At 36.4% G+C, this 19680-nt stretch overlaps 1 protein-coding gene across 3 annotated transcripts in view; it reads left to right on the top strand.

The window, feature by feature from the left end:
• BRWD1 (bromodomain and WD repeat domain containing 1) overlaps positions 1-19680 on the top strand; it is a 111375-nt gene that overhangs the window by 80042 nt on the left and 11653 nt on the right. For all 3 annotated transcript variants that reach the window (XM_054578409.1, XM_054578400.1, XM_054578390.1), the window contains exons 34-40: positions 250-288; positions 2084-2230; positions 3427-3579; positions 8979-9145; positions 14491-14717; positions 16176-16343; positions 17921-18826. In XM_054578409.1, coding sequence (XP_054434384.1) covers positions 250-288; positions 2084-2230; positions 3427-3579; positions 8979-9145; positions 14491-14717; positions 16176-16343; positions 17921-18826 — 1807 coding nt within the window. The remainder of the gene's footprint in view (positions 1-249; positions 289-2083; positions 2231-3426; positions 3580-8978; positions 9146-14490; positions 14718-16175; positions 16344-17920; positions 18827-19680) is intronic.

Here is a 19680-nt window from a genome sequence, read left to right as displayed (position 1 = left end):
AAAACACAAATTTAAAGCTGGGTTTTATAGCTATATTTTGGAATTAGTGCATGTTGTGAGGGAATGTAAAGGGTTATTAAGGATGTTTGGTTTGTTGGAGACTGCATGCCACAAAGATCATCTGATAATAGTCTGTATTTTGAGATTTTAACAAGTTACAACCCTATCTTTCATATACTTTTAAAGTTAAGATTATTATATTTCTAATGAGAATATTAACACTTAAAAGTGCTCTCATTTTTATTCTAGGATGATAGTGATCTTCCTAAAACATCTTCTGGAAGGAGAGTAAGTTAATCTGTGTGATTGACATTTGTGGTTTGCTTATTCTTTATTTAAAATCAACCTCAGATTTTAAGTGTTGTCTTTGGAAAGTTACATTGGTGTAGATAGGGGATATTTTGTAAGAGAAAGGGGGCAACCTCTGAAAGCTAGATAGTTAAGGTTTAGTGGAAGAGTTGGGATTTGAACTATGTTCTCAGAATGAGATGGCATTTGAGCAGTCAAAAAGTAGGGGATATTAGGATCCAAGCTGAAAAAAGAGGGAAATGTGGCATGTCATTGGGCTCCTGAGGGCACTGGCCTGACTGATATAGAGGTTGAATGTTGGAAGGAGTGAAGTGACTGTGTCTGACCGTAATTTTGGGAGCAGATTACGGTGATACTGAAAACCAAGGTTTTCATTTGAAGTATAGAATCAACTGCACAGCCAAAATAGATAAATAGATTTTGAGGGATAAGAAGATAGGTAGTAGCCCTGACTGGTGTAGGTCAGTGAGTTGAGTGTTATTTTGCAAACTGAAAGGTTGCTGGTTCGATTCCTGGTCAGGGCACATGCCTGGGTTGTAGGCCACGTCCCTGGTTGGAGGACCGTATGAGAGAGGCACCAGATTGATGTTTTCTCTGGCACACTGATGTTTCTCTCCTTTCTCCCATTCTTCCCCCTCTCTAAAAATAAATAAATAAAATCTGTAAAAGAAAAAGAAGATAGGAAAGGAAGAGAGTTAGGAGTCTTACAAGAATCTAGGAATAAAGGATGGGAACTTAGTCAAGAACAGAGTTTGCTTGGAATGGAGAGGACAGGAAGATGATGAGACCTTTCAAGGGAAAAAATTAACTAGCATTTGGTCATTGAAACTTTTTTTAAATGAGGATTAGTTGGGGGATGTATGGAAATATTTTAGATACTGGGTAGTTAGAATTGTGGTGAGACCAGCAGAGCTCTTGAAGTTTTAATGTAGTATGTTAATTAAAGTTAAGGTTATTAATCTGAAAATGCTAAAAAATGTTAATGTTTTAAATTTCATCTAAATGTTGCTTACACTTGAGCTTTTTATAACAATTTTCATAATATGCTTGCCCCAGATAACATTGAAAAGTTAGACTTGAAGTACTATTGTCTGATCTGTTGTTTTCATATAGTTCTCCCAAATGATTAGTACCTGTTCAGAATTTGTTTGCTGTGACTGCTCTAACAAATTACAAATCTAGTGGCTTAAATAACAAAAATACTATGTTACAGTTCTGTAAATTAGAAGTTTGACATGAGTCTCACTGGGCTAAAATCCAGGTGTCAGCATGGCTGTGCTGGAAGCTCTAGGGTAGAATTTGTTTCCTGGCATTTTCCATCTTGTAGAAGCTCTTGAAGAGGGCCCCCTGCTTCCCTCTTCAGGTCATTAGCAGGACCTCTTCCAGTCTCCGCCTCTGACCCTCTGCCTCCCTCTTATAAGACCCTTGTGATTACATTGGGCCCACCCTGATAATCCAGGACAGTTTCCCTATCTCAAGTTCATACCTGTAGTCACATACAGATTCCCTTTTACCATGTAAAGTGACATGGTCACAGGTTCTTGGGATTAAGGGTGTAGACATCTCTGCGTCATATTTCAAATTCTGTGAAAACATTTTCTAAACATGGGAGTTAAGTGCTGGAATAAAAAATGTTTCTGGAGTAATATAAGTGACATTACTGGATTTTTACAGGAGAGTGGATTTTTTCCAAGTAGATAGAAAAGCGAATACCACATTATAGTGTCACTTTCCAACACTGAAAATAGTTTTAATATTGTGAATATATTTTTAGGTCCATGATTGGAAAAAAAGGAGCAGCAAATCAGCCAACTATGTTGAAAGCAACTGGAAGAAACAATGTAAGGAACTAGTGAACTTAATTTTTCAATGTGAAGATTCTGAACCATTTAGACAACCTGTTGATTTGGTTGAATATCCAGTAAGTTGCCATTGTTTGACTGTTTGGGGCTTTTCTTACTTTGTGTAGAGGAGATGGGGGTGGATGTATTTAAGTTAAACTTTTTTAAAATTAGATTTTATTTATTTATTTTTAGACTGAGGGGAAGGGAGGGAGAAAGAGAGGGAGAGAAACATCACTGTTTGGTTGCCTCTCGTGTGCTACCTACTGGGGACCTGGCCTGCAACCCAGGCATGTGCCCTGATTTAGGATTGAACCGGCAACCCTTTAATTTGCAAACTGGTGCTCAGTCCACTGAGCAACACCAGCCAGGGCTAAATGAAACTTTTAAAGAGTAAGATGTCTAGGCTTGATGTTAGCTTTTTCTCTTACCACTAAGTCAGTTACATGATAATGGGAGGATTCTACATGGCACCTATAACCTCAGTAGGGCCAGCTCCAGGAAAATGATAAATTAGATAAAAAGTGTCTCTGTCGCCCTGGCTAGGTGGCTCAGTTAGTTGGAGTGCCATCCTGTGCACAAAAAGGTTGTGGATTTGATTCCTGGTCAGGGCACATGCCTGGGTTGCAGGTTTGATCCCCCAGTAGGGACACATAGGTAACCTGTCGATGTTTCTCTCTCACATTTGCTCTGTCTGTCTGTCTGTCCCTGTCTCTCTTTCTCCCTCCCCCTGTGCACCTACCTTCTCTAAAATCAATAAACATATATCCTAGAGTGAGAATTTAAAAAAAGTGTTTCCACTCCAGTAATAAGGGAAAGGAAAATGACCCTCTAGGGAGCATGTCTGTGCCTTTCCCTGCCCTCCTCTACACCCCTGACCCCGAGGAATGCTGCCTTTGCTTTCCCTCTGCTAAATCTCCAAGAGCCCTTCCTTTGCTTCTGTAAGTGGTTTCCTGAGTCTACACAGCCTAGCTGGCTCACTTCTGCTACCTTTGTAACTTTCTAAATAAACTTCTTCTTATAATGTGGGGGAGGAAAAAAAAAAAAAAGAAAATAACTAGTCCATGTCCTGCTACCAAGTATAACATTTTGGTGTATTTTCTTACCTTGTCTCTCTATGTGTGGGTCTTTTTTAAAAAAAAAAAAAAATTAATGATTCTTAAGCTTTTATTTTTTTCTTTTCAGTTCAATTTGGAGTATCTTAGAGACCTCATGCACTCAAATTTCTAAAATCAGGAATGAAATCTCTGAACTAATTATTGTTTTTAAAACCTAGGACTACAGAGATATTATAGATACGCCAATGGATTTTGGAACAGTAAGGGAAACTTTGGAAGCAGAAAATTATGACAGCCCTTTGGAATTTTGCAAAGACATCCGGTTGATATTTAGCAATGCAAAAGCATATACACCAAACAAAAGATCAAAGGTAATTTAAAAATGGTTTATAAGAAGAAAAGAGTGTGATCTGTGTAGATGATTGTCTTTTGGCTGGTACAGGTTGGAACATTAAAGATGAAGTGAGTAGAGCAGGACCTCTATTGAAAATAGAGTTTCTGTCATTGACCAAATATCTGCCATTGCTACATCACAATAATTAATGTTTATCTTTCCTCAAATTTTATAAGCAAATGAGGTTTGGTGGGTGAGGGCCTCAATGAAAAATGAACAAATTTAAATTTGATATGTAGAATGGGAAAAATACGTATTTTCATACCGATGGAAATCTTGAAAAGTGGGTTGAAAATTTACTGATAGACCTGGAAGAATATTAAAAGTAAGAAAAGGAAAGTCTGAAGGTGGGAGTGGGACTACTGATGTAAACTAGTATTTTGGATCCAAAGAAGTGCACAAACTATCGGATTATTTAAGAATACAAATATGGAATACATTCCTAAATCTTTGTTTAAAAAGTTGTATGTTGGGTAAGTTTTCAAAACTCGTTGAAGCGTAATAAATATACAAAAGAGCACATATACTGTCAGGGAATTTTTACAAAGAACACAAACCCGTGTGGCCAAGGTGCTGGTTAATTTTAAAAAACAGCATTAATTTGAGAAGCTTTTAAAGTAAAGCGCTTGCTTGATAGAATACTTTCTCTGTCATCAGTGACACTCACTGTTAATCATTTTGTCTTAATTTCACTTTCCCCTCAGTACTTTTACCAGACTTCTGCATTATTCATTCTTGTCTCAATTTGAGAACTCTTGCATTCAGTATCCAAATTGCTTATTGCATCAGTTTAACATTCAAGTCTAAATTTTTCAGGCTTGTGTTACTGTCAGTATTCACCATTTGTGAGACTTTCTTTCTAGAAAGAAAATAAATTTCCTTCATGTCTTTCTCCTTTTGTTGTAAACATATGTTTGAGGATTTATACTCTACAGTTAACCATTTACAGTGTAGAATTTAATGGTTTATTACATTATCAAATTTTCAAAATTGTGATCAATCTATATAATATAAAATGTATAATTTTAACCATTTTAAGGGTATAATTTAGTGGCATTAATTACATTCACAGTATTATTTAAACATTACTGCTGTTTCTAAAACTATTTTATCACCCCAAACAGAAACTCTATAACCATTAAACAATAACTCCGCATTCTTCCCTTCCCTCAGCCTTTGGTAGCCTCTAATCTACTTTCTATCTCTAAGAATTTGCCTATTCTAGATATTTCATATAAGTTGAATAATACAATTTGTCCTTCTGTAAGTGTAGCTTTTTACTTTTTCATAATGTCTTAAAGGTTCATCCATTTTATAGCATGTATCATAGCTATTTCTTTTTATGACTGAATAATTGTCCATTTGTATGGGTTGGGTGGGTATATGACATTTTATCTATTTTTCTCTTGATGGACACTGGAGCTATTTTTCACTATTATGATTAATGCTGCAGTGAATACTGCAATACAGGTATCTATAAGAGTTCTAGTCCTCAATTCCCTTTGGTAAACACCTAAGTGTGGAATTGCTGGTTCATAGGGTAATTAATTGTATGTTTAGCTTTTTCAGGAACCACCAAACTGTGTTCCATTCTGGCTGTATCATTTTACATTCCCCCCAGAAATGTATGAGGATTCCAGTTTCTCTACACCCTTGCCAACATTTGTCATTATTTTAAAAAAATTGTATTTATTTTTAGAGAGAGATGAGAGGAAGGAGAGAGAGAGGGAATGAAACATAAATGTGTGGTTGCTTCTTGCTCGCCCCCTAATGGGGACCTGGCCTCCAACCCAGGCATGTGACCTGAGTGGGAATCCAACTGGCAACCTTCTGGTTCGCAGGCCGGCACTCAGCCCACTGAGCCACACTAGCCGGAGCTCATTTTTAATTGTAGCCATCCTAGTGAGCGTGAAGTATTATCTGAGATAGAGAAAAAGAGAGAGGGAGGGAGGAAGGGAGAGAGAGAGGGAGAGGGAAGGAGGGAGAGAGGGTGAGAACTTAAAGATTTTATTTACTTTTTAGAGGGGAAGGGAAGGAGACAGAGAGGGAGAGAAAGAAACACTGATGTGTGAAAGAAACATCAATGTGGTTGCCTCTCACAAGCCCCAGCCATGGGCCTGGCCCATAACACAGGCATGTGCTCTGACTGGGAATTGAACCAGCGACTTTTTGGTTTGCAGGCTTGTGCTCGATCCACTGAGCCATGGCAGCCTGGGCTTTCATTGTGGTTTTGATTTGCATTTCTCTTATGACTTATTACAGGTTGTACCTGGGATTTATTTTAATCAAGTATGGCAGGACATGCAAATACGGAAAAGACTGCCATTAAGGGATAAGTTTATACTGACAGATTCCTAGAACAAGGAGGCATGACTCACCATGTACGGCCATATCGGGGTGGACCAGCCTTGGTCAGTAGGCAGAGGAGAGGAAAGGGATGATTGTAGCACAGACCCTGTAGTATTGAGGTTTTCACAAGAAGGCAGGGCAAAGTAGAGAGTTTTTAGGATTGGCTAGCTTGAATATTTAGTGTATCTTTGGCTTACTGGGGTGGTCTCTGGATGTCTGGTTCCTGGCTCTGGGGTGATTTAGGATTGGGGGAGTGGAATGTTGGCTTGGTATGTGAGAGTTTATCATGATAAGGAATTAGGGGTAGGAACTCTGGATTGATTGTTTTGTATATCAAAGGCATACTTTTAAGAGAATCCTTTGCTAGCTCTAGGAATTAGCTAGCTATGGTGGGGGGCAGTCTCTCCAGGATCAAATTTCCAACTGGTTGCAAACCAGAAGTTCCCTGGTTTGATTCCCAGTCAGGGCACATGCGTGGGTTGCCTGCCAGGTCCCCCGCTGAGGGCGTGTGAGAAGCAACCCATTGATGTTTCTCGTGCACACCAGTGTTTCTCTCGCACATCAGAGTTTCCCTCTCTGTCCCCTGCTTCCCCTCTCTCTAAAAATAAATAAACTCTTAAAAGAGTACAGAAAATAAGAGAATATAGCCAATACACTAATATTGTACATCTTTTCATGTGCTTATCAGCCACTTGTGTATCTTCTTTGGAGAAATATCTAAGTGCTTTGCCCATTTTATAATTGGATTTGTTTTGTCTTTTTGTTGAGTTGTAGGAATTTGTTACTGTGTTCTGGATATTAAATCTTTGTCACATAAATGTTTTCCAGATATTTTCTCTCATTCTATAGTTTGTCTTTTCACTTGTTCATAATGTCCTTTGATGTATAAAAGTTTCCCATTTTGATGATGCCTATTTAATCTTTTTTTTTGGGGGGGGGCAGTGTTGTGTGCTTTTGTTTTTATTTCTAAGGATCCATGGTTAAATCCAGTGTTGTAAAGGTTCACCCCTATGTGTTCTTCTATGAGTTTTGTGGTCTAGCTCTTACATTTAAGTTGTTGATCCATAGAGAGTTAATATTTGTATATGGTGTAAGGTAGAAATAGATTTGTCCCCGCACCATCTATTGAAGAGACTATTGTCTTTCCATTGAATAAACTTGGCACCATTTTTGAAAATTAATTGGTTATAGATATATGGGTTTATTTCTGAACTCAGTTGTATTCACTGGTCTTGTATGTGTGTATTTGTCTGTCTGTGTGTCAGTACCACAGTGTTTTATTTACTGTAGCTTTGTAGTAAGTTTTGAAATCAGGAGGTGTGAGTCCTCACACTTTGTTCTTTTTCAAGATTTGGCTACTCAGGGTCCCTTGAAATTCATTGTGAATTTGAGGAATGGTTTTTGACATTCCGAAAAAGTCCTTTGCAGTTTTGATAGAGATTGCATCAAATGTATATATGGTATTACATCTTCCTGTTTCTTAACAGGGGATGTCTTTTCATTTATTTAGATCTCATTTCTTCCAGCAGAGTTTTGTAATTTTCAGTGACAAGTCTTGCTACCTCCTTGGTTAAATTCATTCCCAGTTTATTGTTTTAGATGGTATTTGAAATGCAGTTGCTTTCTTAATTTTTTTTTTTGATTGTTCATTGTTGGTGTATAGAAATACAACTAATTCTTGTGTGTTATTGTACCCTATAATTTTGCAGAATTCATTTTTAGCACTGATAACTTTTTGTGTATTCTCTGAGCGTTATATATAGGATCATGTCATCTGTGAAGAGATAAAGGTTTAATTCTACAATTCCAGTTTGAATGATTTTTATTTCTTTTTTATTGTCTAATTGCTCTGGCTAGAATTTAAAGTATAGTGCTGAATAGCATTGGTGAAAGCAGGCATCTTGGTCTTATTCCTGACCTTGGGGAAAGATTTCCAGTCTTTCACCATTGTGTATGGTGCTAACTGGGTTTTTCATACAGGCCCTTCTTCATGGTAATTTTAGCACCCGTATTTGTTAATGTTTATTTTAAGTTCAAATGTGTTACTGATTTTATATAAAAGCTAATGAGAAAACATGAAAATGGTGATAAGATAATCCAGTTTCAAACACTATGAGAAAAAAATCATGCATGTTAAAATTGGTGATTTATGTTAGACTTCAGGTTTGAAAAGAATAAGTTTAGTATATGCACAACATATTAGAAATACTTGCTAAGGATTATATCAAAGATTATAGCAGTGATTACAAATTCCACATATATTTATTTTATATTTATATGGTATACATATGACTTGTGTACGAAATTCAGTGATCTCACATGTTTTTTTTTTTAAAGGTTCTCTAGTGTAAGAGGTTCTCCACTCTCCTTTCCCGTGCATCAGAGTGGTTGATAATTAGCTTTTGATTAGACTTCCGCACTTATTTTGAGGAATGGTTGCAGACGAATAAAGAGTATTTCTGTAAATACATAGCTATATCAAATGTTACTTATGGTAGCACTTAACATCACATTACTGTTCTTTTAAAGATTTGATGTTATTTCATAATAAAAATTGTTAAAACAATTTTTCATATATATTAAAGTTTAGGGCATATTTTCAACCTTCTGATGAATGCAAGTTATTGTCTGTAATTCATATTTAGAGCTGTATCAAAGGGAGTCACATTTCCAGTAGAGACTGGTGTAAAAGTTCTCTTGCCTCAAAGAGACACTATTTTTCTGCCTGAGTAGCAATCTGAAAACCAACTTCTCATCTAACTTTTGGAAAAGGGGACTTCATTAGGTTTGTACATGTAGATTTGAAAATGGGAAAAGCCAAGATACTTTCTCTCTTTTGCAGACTCTTGCAGATGTCATTAAAGGGAAGGGATGGAAAATAAAGTCAGTTACAGCCATTATCTATAACAGTAATATAATATAATAATACAATATAATATAAATCAAGTAGTCTTGATTACAGTCTTATTTAGAAAAATACTTTTAAAGATATTTTGTGGTTATAGTTTTGCTTTCATATTCTTACAGATTTACAGTATGACTTTGAGATTGTCTGCTTTATTTGAAGAAAAAATGAAGAAAATATCCTCTGATTTTAAAATTGGTCAAAAATTCAATGAAAAACTTCGAAGAAGCCAGAGGTTCAGGAGACAGCAAAATTGTAACCGTGTCAATCAGGCTAACAAAAGTATCAGGTGATTTGCCAGCTTTGTATGTGATTTTGTAAAATTTCAGGTTGTAATACCATCTTTAATTTTATTATGATAAAAATTCTCAATCATTGTAGACTATGTTCAGAGCACTCCTTCTCTGGATTGGAAGTTCCATGTGTATATAGCGCTGGTGCATTGACTTGTAATTATGTAACTTTATAAGCATTTAAACATTTTATTTACTTTTAGACAGAGGGGAAGGGAGGGAGAAAGAGAATCATCAATGTGCTAGGGACACATCGATTAGCTGCCTCTCACACTAAGCTGGGGGCCTGGCCTGTAACCCAGGCCTGTGCCCTGACCAGGAATTGAACTGGCAGCCCTGTGGTTTGCAGGCTGGCGCTCAATCCACTGAGCCTCACCAGCCAGGGTGAAATATATAAGCATTTAATGAAAATCATCAATTGTAAAAAATTTATAAGTGAATAAAAGTGTTTTTTGCATAAGAAACTTTCTGTTTTTATTGCAGAGAGTAAAATGATTACTATATAAGGCCATTGAGCATCTGATTTCATATGGGAAAATGTCCATTAGGTCTAATATACCATATTTTTGAGAATTAATTGTAAAGAAAACAGTATAAAATGCAGGGTTTATTTTCTCTAATATTAATCTATATTGTCATCTTTGACTACATAGCTTATAGTAATACAAAACTTAAAGATATTTTTAAAGTATTGGAATGTGCAAATTGAGTTAAATGTTTAGTTTGTTTCCATGCACATTTTGAATATTCACTATACCCTTGATGGGTTTCTTTGTGAATGTTCTGGGCATTACTCTGTACGTTTCAATTCAAAACAATCTACTTCAGATTGATACTATTTAATTCTTAAAGATATAAGAATTTTGTTGTAGTTTGGTTCCCTTACCCCCCTTATTTGTGCTGTTATTGTCATATACAGATTACATCTTTCTATGCTATGTTTTATGCAGTTGTCTTAAATCAGTTAAGAAATCAGGTATTTATACTGTTACTTATATTGACCTATGTAATTATCTTTTCTAGTGGTCTCTATTCCTTTTTGTGGATCTGAGTTACCTTCTGGTGTCACTTCTTTTCAGCCTGGAGTACTTTAGTGTATATTGTAAGGGAGCCATGGTAGCAATTAATTCTGTTAGTGTTTGTTTGGAAATAGCTTAATATCACATTCATTATTTAAGACTAATTTTGCTGGATATAGAATTCTTAGCAGTGTTTTGTTTTGTTTTTTTAATATATTTTTTTAGAGAGAAGGGAAGGGAGGAAGGGTGAGAAACAGCAATATGTGAGAGGTACATCAGTTGGTTGCCTCTGACCCTCCCCCGCGACTGGGGACCTGCCCTGCAACCCAGGCCTGTGCCCTCTTATCAAACCAATGACCTTTCTGTTTGCAGGCCTGAACTCAATCAACTGAGTCACACCAGCCAGGGTAGCACAGTATTTTTCTTTTTAAGTATTTTGAATATTTCATCCTACTACCTGCTCACCTCCATTGTTTCTGATGAGAAGTCAGCTGTTATGCTTACTGAAGCATCTCCTCCTCTGTATATGTGGTGGTGTTTTTCTCTTGCTGCTTTCCAGATTTTCTCTTTATCTGGTAGCAAAATATAATGTATTTAGAGGTAGATTTCCTTGAGTTTATCCGTCTTGGAATTTGTCTAGCTTTGTGGATATGTAATATTTTTCATCGGACTTGGGTGGTTTTCAGCCATATTTCTTTATATTTATACCTTTTGGCCTTTTCCTCTCTTTCTAGTGTTCCATTTATGCATAGTTGCTGTATGTATAACTCTGATGCCCTCTTCATTTTTTCCCCTCATATTTTTCCTTTATGTTTTTCAGACTGGGTAATCCTTATTGACTGACCTAACTTTACATTCACTGTTTCTTGTACCGGCTCAAATCTGCCCTTGGGCCCATGTCAGTGTATTTTTTTCAGTTGTAATTTTCAACTCCAGAATTTCCATTTGGTTTATTTTCTATTATTTCTCTCTCTTTACTGATATTATGTGTCATCATATTTTCTTTTAATTCTGTAAACATGAATTTACTTAGTTTTCAAACATAATTGTTGACTTAAATATCCAGTCAAAATGTTCAGAAACAGCTGAAGTAAAACCAGTGAATTAATGAAGTATTATTTAGTAAGTTTATTGTGCCCAAACCAAAAAGACTTTGTAAACAAAGAGCACTCGAACAAAAACATGGAATGAGACTCAGGGTATATTGTTAAAAAGCAGCTTATAGAGTGAGAACAGTGACTGTTTATTCTTCATGATGACTGATTATAATATTAGATTTTCCAGTGTTTACCTAATGTCAGCTTTGGGAAACAGTTCAAGTTTTGCTTATGATTTCAAGAGGCATAAGCAAGAAGTGATGTAGGTCAAGTTAGTTATGCAAAAATAAGCTAAATTTAGTTTTATTTGTATGGCTAAACTGGTTTGTCTGCTCAGAGAATTTTCAAGGCTTGTCACTGTTTGTTTTTCATATGGGTCCTCTCAGAGACAGTTCCTGTTCGTGGTATCTTTTTTCTGTATGTGGACAAACACTCCTGTTTCTTTTGTATGTCTTGTAATTTTTCTTGTTGAAAACTAAGCTTTTTCTTTTTTTATTGATTTTGAGAGAGGAAGAGGGGAGGGAGAGAGAGACATCGATTTGTTGTTCACTTATTTATGCATTTATTGATTGCTTCTTGTATGCGTCCTGACCAGGGATCAAACCTGTAACCTTCGCATATCAGGGTCACACTCTAGCCAACTGAGCTACCTGGCCAGGGCAAAACTGGGCATATTTAATATAATCTGGCAGTTCTGGAAATCACATCTGTCCCAGGTTTTGTTGTTGCTGTCGTAGAAAACTCTGGATTCTGATCCATCTTCCTCAGTGGTAGAGGCTGCTGCTTGTTTTGTTCAGTGAACTGACTAGACCAATTTCGGTATAGTTTGTCTTTCTTGCAGTATTTAGTCACTAAAGTCTTTGCCTCTTTTTAAAAAATTGTAAGTCTTTTGAGCCTGTTTTTCTAGATGTCTTCTCTTGTTCACCATAGCTCATTGGTCAAATTTGTGCTTAAACACTTAGGTAACGCCCCTTTTCTGAAAGGGGTCTGTGCATGACATAGGGTAAACTTCACTTTTTTGCTCATATTTTACCAGACTTGAGAGTCTTAAGGGCAGCCAAGGATGAATAATAGCTGGATTCTCTCCAGTCTTTCTTGAATATATGTGGAACTGTCCCTGTCCCCTTCCCCATCCCCAGGAAGATGTTTTAAGACTCCTGGGACTGCCTCCTTCGCCTTTAAACTTCCAGCTGAGTTCTTTCTTGCCGCAGAACGGGCGCAGCCTTGGGCAGCCACTGGCCTCGCCGCATTGCGGCAGTGTGTGCAGTGCTCTTGGCCTGCAGCTTCTCTGTGGAGCTCCCATAACAGGCCAGCTACCTCCGCCTGCTCATCTGATCATCAAGGTTGTAGAGCCACAGAATTGGGGGTCTGTTTGTGTGACTGGGAGCAGCCCCAAGTCTAAATGCCAAAGACGCCACTGTTTTTACTTAGATCCAGATCCAGCAGTTTTTCTTCAATAAACACTTTAAAACTTGTTCTATGCCTTTGTTTTCCTGAGTTCTGAAATGGTTCTTTTGGATTATTTTGCCAGTCATATTTTTGCTATCTGGATGAGATGATTTGGTGATGTATTCATTGAATCTCTGTGGCACCCCCCCCCCGCCCCCCCGCCGAATAACAGAATAACAGAGCCTCATTGAAAACATAACCACACTCATTCAATAAAGAACGTGTTCAGCTTCTTTGCAACTGTAATTCAAGTACATACAGTACACAGTACTCTGAGTCTTTCCCTATGTATTTTTCTAACTTTTTATTCTGAAATAATTTCAGAATTACAAAAAAGTTGAAGAATTCAGAAAACTGCTGTGTATTCTTTACATTTTGTTAACTTTTTTTCCTTTTAAAACATTCCAATGAATATTTCTAACATCCTGCTAGTTTACCCCTAAATACTTTGCATGGATTTGCTAAGAACAGGTTCTAATCATACTTTATTGATAGTTCAGTAGTTAACTCAATAATGTTCTTAGGGCAGTTTTTGCCCCCCTAGATTATGCAGTGGTTTGTAGTTGCTCTGTCTCTTTAGTCTTTTGTAGTCTGGAATTTTATTTGTAACTTTTGCCTTCCTGATTGACATTTTTAAAAACTGTAGGTCATTTATTTTATAAAATGATCCTGAGTTTGGGTATATCTGTTATTATATGAGTTTATTATTTTTCAAAACTCTACTTTCTCTTTGAACCAAGAAAGTAGTCTAACAGTTTAGAAGAATATAGGATAAAAAGGTAAAGCTTTCACTCTTAAGGTATTACCAGCTTGTCTACAGTTAAAAATTAAGTTTATGATAAATACAAGTATATAATGATTTCTTTTTGTTATATTGGTCTGCCCTCCAGGTGATATTATTGGAAGTGAAAATTTTGACGTAACAAGCTTGAATTTTCTTGATTATGATGATATAAACAGTTATTACTTTAAAATATTATAGTTTTCTTTTAGCTCAAATGCTTTAGAAACTCTGAAAAAGCCCCTTACCTGGATCTGTAATGTAAATTCAACAATTAACTTGTTCTAAACTTCCACTCTTTTCCCTATAATCCATGGCTCAAGGGCCAAACATGGTGAATCAGCATTTAGATGGAAGCAGTTTGTCTTCGGAAAAAAATTAGCCTCTTTGTTCTTTTTTTTTTTTTTTAAATTAAATTTATTAGGGTGACATTGGCTAATAAAATTATATAGGCTTAAAGGGTACAATTCTATAATATATCATCTGTGCATTATATTGAGTGTTCACCAACCCCAAGTCAAGTCTCCTTCCATCACCATTTATCCCCCCTTTACTTTTTCCTACCTTCCCCATCCTCCTTTTTGCCTCTGTTCTCTCTGTTCAGGTTTGGTTGATTTGTCCTCTTAATTTTATATGTTTAGAAACATAAATAGGACACTAGAGAAAAAGTTGGGTCATACTGAGATTCAGATTCACAATGTGAAAAATGCCTATATTGCATAAATATTGGCTCCCCTAAGCATTAAAAAGAATTTGAGGTATTCAATGTGATTTTCTCTAATTCTCTTACTTGGATTATTTATTCATTACTTCACTTTGTAATAAAAAGATATCAAATTTAGAGTAAAAATATTAATAGTAATCCATGCTAGACTAAGATGTTATTAATGAATGTTTTGATCTAAAATATTTTTTTTTTTTAGCAGTAATACAATTTTACTTAGGCATTTTCTGTTTTGTTAAGTATTGTTTCCTTTGTTTATATCTTTGACCAGAAATAGCAAGCAGAAGCGTTTAAAATCTCAGACAAGAGAAGTGCCTGAGTTGGTAGGTTCTCCTACCCAGTCTACCTCAAGTCAGGCAGCTTATTCTGCAAGCCACAAGACAAGTGCTAGTGTGTCTTCAGGCGTTACTTCTGGTGACTCTTCAGATTCAACAGGATCATCAGAAAGAATAAGAAGAAATAGAACTATCACTCTAACAAATGGTTCTGCATTATCTGGTGAGAAGGGGATAATTATTTATTCAACTGCTGAGTGCTCAGATGTTTAGCACTGCTAGTTACTGTGGGTTTACATGAAGGAATAAATATGACATGGCCTTCCCAACTCAAGGAACTTAATATTCAATGGAAGAGACAAAAATAACAAACATAAATACTGTTCTTTGCAAATGATACGGCCACATTTTATGCAAATTTGAATTCTCCACGTGTTAAATAATGTGATATAAATACCACATATTGTATGCAAACTTTGACATTTAAATTTAAAAAATTTGACATTTAAATAGAAAAAGACATGGTAATTATGGCTGATGACCTAGTCAATTCTAACTTACATTATTGCTGTTTGGTAATAGCAATAAGGGATAGCTGAGGCTAGCCCTTAGCTAGCATTATGTGGATAAGGCTGTGGTGTTTATGTGTTTTGGTATTGGTGAATTTTGAGGATAATACAATAATAACTGTTGTAATGTAAGATAATAGGATCAAGCAGGTAGAATGTCGCCATGTTTTAGAGACTGGCAAGCCTTGCAGAAGAATCCCTTAACTGGGTCCCTTGTTGAATACGGGAGTCGCACGATGAATTCTGTTTTAAGAAGATGGATAATTTTGGCAGTGATATGCAGAGAAGAGGAAGAATCTGGCAGCAGTCAATGTAGTAGGTAGTGGAATAGAGTAGGAACAGTCAAAGCAGACAAACAGCAGATCAGTTTCAAAGGAAGAAACACAGTTTGGTGACCAACATTTTTCTAACATCCACTTTCTTCTCTAACATGGAGTATGGTTGTATAATGGTGTAAAATTTTGCCTTTTAACAGTGTTCCCACTCATTTTGATGAAGTTTTCATTCTGTGATAGGCACGTAAGAAGTAAGTCTGGATGAAGGAACATGAAATTTGAGTTCCCTATCTTGTGCTTGTACTGAGACATACACTTGTTTATTGGGAATAGAAAGGGGAAAAAATCTGTACTACTTAAATTATTTATCTTTTTCCATTTTTTTTTAAAGCATATAGAAATGACCATTCTTGAGCTGAACAGTACAACTGTACTGTTAGGAAGGGCAACTAGAGAGAAATGCTAGACTCGAAATGCTAGATTTGAAATGGCAGATCTTTTCTGTTGGAAATGTCCGTTTAGTAACAGAAGGAAGTGTGGATAGTGAGGCTAATTTAATTTTTAAATGGAAGTTTATTAAATATAAAAATGGTCTTTTCTGAGTCCAAACCAGGAGTAATAATGTTACTTTCAGAAATAAGAAAACAGACTTGATTCAGAGTGATTATGTACTTTTTGATTCCAAAATTTTATCAGTGGTTTTTTCCAAACAATTAAAAAAAATGCACTCTAAGTATTTTAAAAATCTGCTCCAAGTCTTTTGTTACGAAATAACTCCTTATGTGTGTAAAGGTAGTAGAATATATTAATGAACTGTTGATGCTTTATTTTTCTTAGAAAGTGAAATGGAAGATTCCTTAGGTTCCTCTTCATCATCTTCAGCTTCAAGTAGTTCAGAGGAAAGCAAAGAGAGTTCAAGAGCTCATGAACCCTCCTTACGTGGCAGGCTGGCCAGAAGAAGCAATCTCAGAGTGACCAGAACCAGAGCTGCTCAAAGAAAAACTGGTAAGAGACTCTTAGCGGTGCTTTGGAGGAACGTGTATCAAGAGATTCAAAAGCTAAACATTGAATGGTTTGTTGATTTAATGCACCTGCATATGATTAAGTGTTCCTTAGGCTTTTAAAAAAATTGAGGTGTAACTGACATATAACATTATATTAGTTTCAGGTGTACAACATAATGATTTGATGTTTGTGTACATTGTGAAATGACCACAAGTCTACTTACCATCCATCCCCATCTATAGTTACAAAAGTTTCTTTTCATTTTTCTCTTGAGATGAGGACTTTGAAGATTTACTCTTTTAGAGCTTTTTAACATACAGTACAGTATTAACTATGGTCACCATGCCGTACATTAAATCCCCAGTATTTACTTATTTTATTGGAGGTTTGGACCTTTTGATCCCCTTCACCCATTTCTCTGTTGTCTGTATCTGTGAGCTTGGTTTTGTTTGTTTTTTAGATTGCACATATAAATGAAATCATTTTTCTCTAACTTATTTCACTCAGCATAATGCTGTCCGTCCTTGTGTGTTGTTGCAAATGGCAAGAATCCATTCTTGTGACTGAATTGTATTCCATTGTATCTGAATATCACATCTTCTTTGTCCGTTCATCTGTTGATGGACACCACTTGTTTACATATTCCTGACTATTGTACATAATGTTGCAGTGAACATGCAGGTTCATCAAACTTTTGGAATTGTTTTTGTTTTCTTTGGATAAATACCCAAAATTGGAATAGCTGGCTCATATGGTGGTTCTAGTTTTAATTTCTGGAGGCCCCTTTACACTGTCTTCCACAGCAGCTGCACTGACTGACATCCCCACCAGCAGTGTAAAAGGGTTCCCTTTTCTTCACACCTTCCAAACACTTGTTATTTCTTATCTTTTTGTAGTAGCTATCCTGATACCTCATTGTGGTTTTGATTTACATTTTCCTGATGATTAGTGATGTTGAGCATCTTTTCATGTTGGCCATCTGTATGTCTTTTTGGAAAATGTCTGTTCAGGTTCTCTGCCTGTTTTGAATTGGATTCTCTTTGAGTTGTAGAAGTTTATGATTTCCTTCGCTGTGCCAGAAGCTTTTATGTTTCATGATTTAGTTCCATTTGTTCATTTTTGCTTCTGTTGGTGTCACATTCAGAGATTCATCAACAAGGCCATTGTCAAGGAGTTTACCGCCTACGATTTCTCTAGGAGTTCTATAGTTTCAGGTTTTACATTCAAGCCTTAAATCTATTTTGAGTTAATTTTTGTGTGTGGTGGTATAAGATAGTAGTCTAGGTTCCTTCTTTTGCATGTGGCTGCCTAGTTTTTCCAGCACCATTTATTGAACAGTCTTGTCCTTTCCCCATTATGTTTTCTTGTCTCTGTTGTTGTAAATAAATTGACCACATGTGTGGGTTTCTTTCTGGACTGTTGATTTTTTTTCCCCTCCTTTAGGCCTTTTAGATTTAGAAATAAAATCTGGTTTTGGCAGTAAAATATAAAGAACATCAGTACTAAAATAATAAAGTCATTTTAAAAATGTCGAAATAAGGAAGACCTTTCTAATCTTATTATTACTTTATTTCTAGGTCCAGTTTCTTTAGAAAATGGATGTGGCAGAAAAGCTACTCGAAAGAGGGTCTATTTAAGTGACTCTGATAACAATTCATTGGAGGCTGGTGAAGGTCTAAAAGCTCGAGCTGGAAATAACCGGAAAGTGCTACGAAAGTGTGCTGCCGTGGCTGCCAATAAGATAAAGCTGATGAGTGATGTAGAGGAGAATTCTAGCTCTGAAAGTGTCTGTTCTGGCCGTAAGCTGCCTCACCGCAATGCTTCTGCTGTAGCTAGAAAAAAGTTATTATATAATTCTGAAGACGATCAGAGCTTAAAGTCAGAAATTGAAGAAGAGGAGCTAAAAGAAAAAAATGTACCATCACCACCCAGCTCTCATGCTGCCAAGAACACTGTCAGTGAATCTGAAAATGGAGATTCAGAGTCAGAAAGCGACCTGCAGGTAGTCCGGAAACATCGGCATGCTAATGGGTGCAAGTGCCGTACTCCAGCAACTTCTAAGACAAAATTTCTTAAAATAGAGTCCTCTGAGGAAGACTCTAAAAGTCATGGTTCGGATAGTGGACATAACAGAACTGCTGGCCCGTCGACTTCTGGGCAGATACTTAAGGCTGGGAGCATCTCAGGGGAAGAGAGGGAAGCAGATTCTGAACCAAGAAAATACAATGGTAGGAAATACAACACAGGGCGCAAGAATGCTGCTTTCCTTAAAAAAGCAAAGATCTTCAGTGATTCAGAGGACTCTGAATCTGAAGAAGATGGAAAAGATGGTAGATGTCACAAAGTGGCAACAAGCCTGATGTCAGGAAATTTGAAGTGTGAACCTGTTGCTGGGTCCCACTGTTTCTCAGATCATGCATCTGAAACTGACTTGGATTCAGATGATGACAAAACAAAAGAAAAACCAAACAATTTTATGAAAGGTAATTGAAAACATTTCACTGATTTATTCTTACTGTCCTTTTCTTTTAGCATATGATGCTATGTGTGCACCTAACTGTTTGTTGAGTACATTTAGTTTTATTCTACTAACAGGCAAGCTTGGCCTTAACTATTTCTGTTAAAGATTTTACTTCCTGTATTGGTGAAGGGAATATTGTGTTGGCGAAGGTTTTAAGAAAAGCAGAGGCAAGCACACTTATAAACTGTTGTGATGGTAGTTTGAGAACAGAAAAGAAAAGGGTAGCATTGGTTGAAAGGAATGTGGTAAGTAGTAATAATACCGGCTAACAGAACAGTTACCGAGATGTTTTGTGTATCATGATGTGTTTCTAAATGCTTTCTGTTTATTAATCAGTTTAGTCTTCTTATCTTTTATGAGATAGAGACTATGACTCTTATTGTCAATTTTACTGGTAACTCTGGAGCGTGGAGGTGAACTAAATTGCTGAATTGAGATTGTACTCCTGGTAAATTGGGATTGATGAAAAATATTAAAGAGGAGGGGGGCAGCTAAAGGTAGGATGAAAAGTTGGTTTGGTAGGAACTTGAAAAGTTAAGAGTTTCAGGAAGGCTGAGAGTAAGCAGCTAGTTGCGTAGGTTAGTGGAGTGGTAAAGAGAGTTTAGTCGGTATTCATGTAAATGTTTTAGTGTCAGGTGTTTTGTTTACGTAGCTAGAAAGGCATGGGATTTTACTGATGGGAATTTGTTGTACTAGTGAATGGTGCTGAGGCTGACAAGTTACTGCTCCCATCATGCTCACTGCCATCCTCCTTCCAAGCTAATAAGAATGAAGAATTCTGGACTGCAGTTGTTTAAATGTTCTATTAAAGATTAA

Source organism: Pteronotus mesoamericanus, unplaced genomic scaffold, assembly GCF_021234165.1.
Source record: "Pteronotus mesoamericanus isolate MK-2021 breed Mesoamerican mustached bat unplaced genomic scaffold, CSHL_Meso_final contig_116, whole genome shotgun sequence".
Classification (NCBI taxonomy): domain Eukaryota; kingdom Metazoa; phylum Chordata; class Mammalia; order Chiroptera; family Mormoopidae; genus Pteronotus; species Pteronotus mesoamericanus.
Note: the sequence above shows the minus strand (reverse complement) of the source record. Positions and strands in the feature narration are given on the sequence as shown.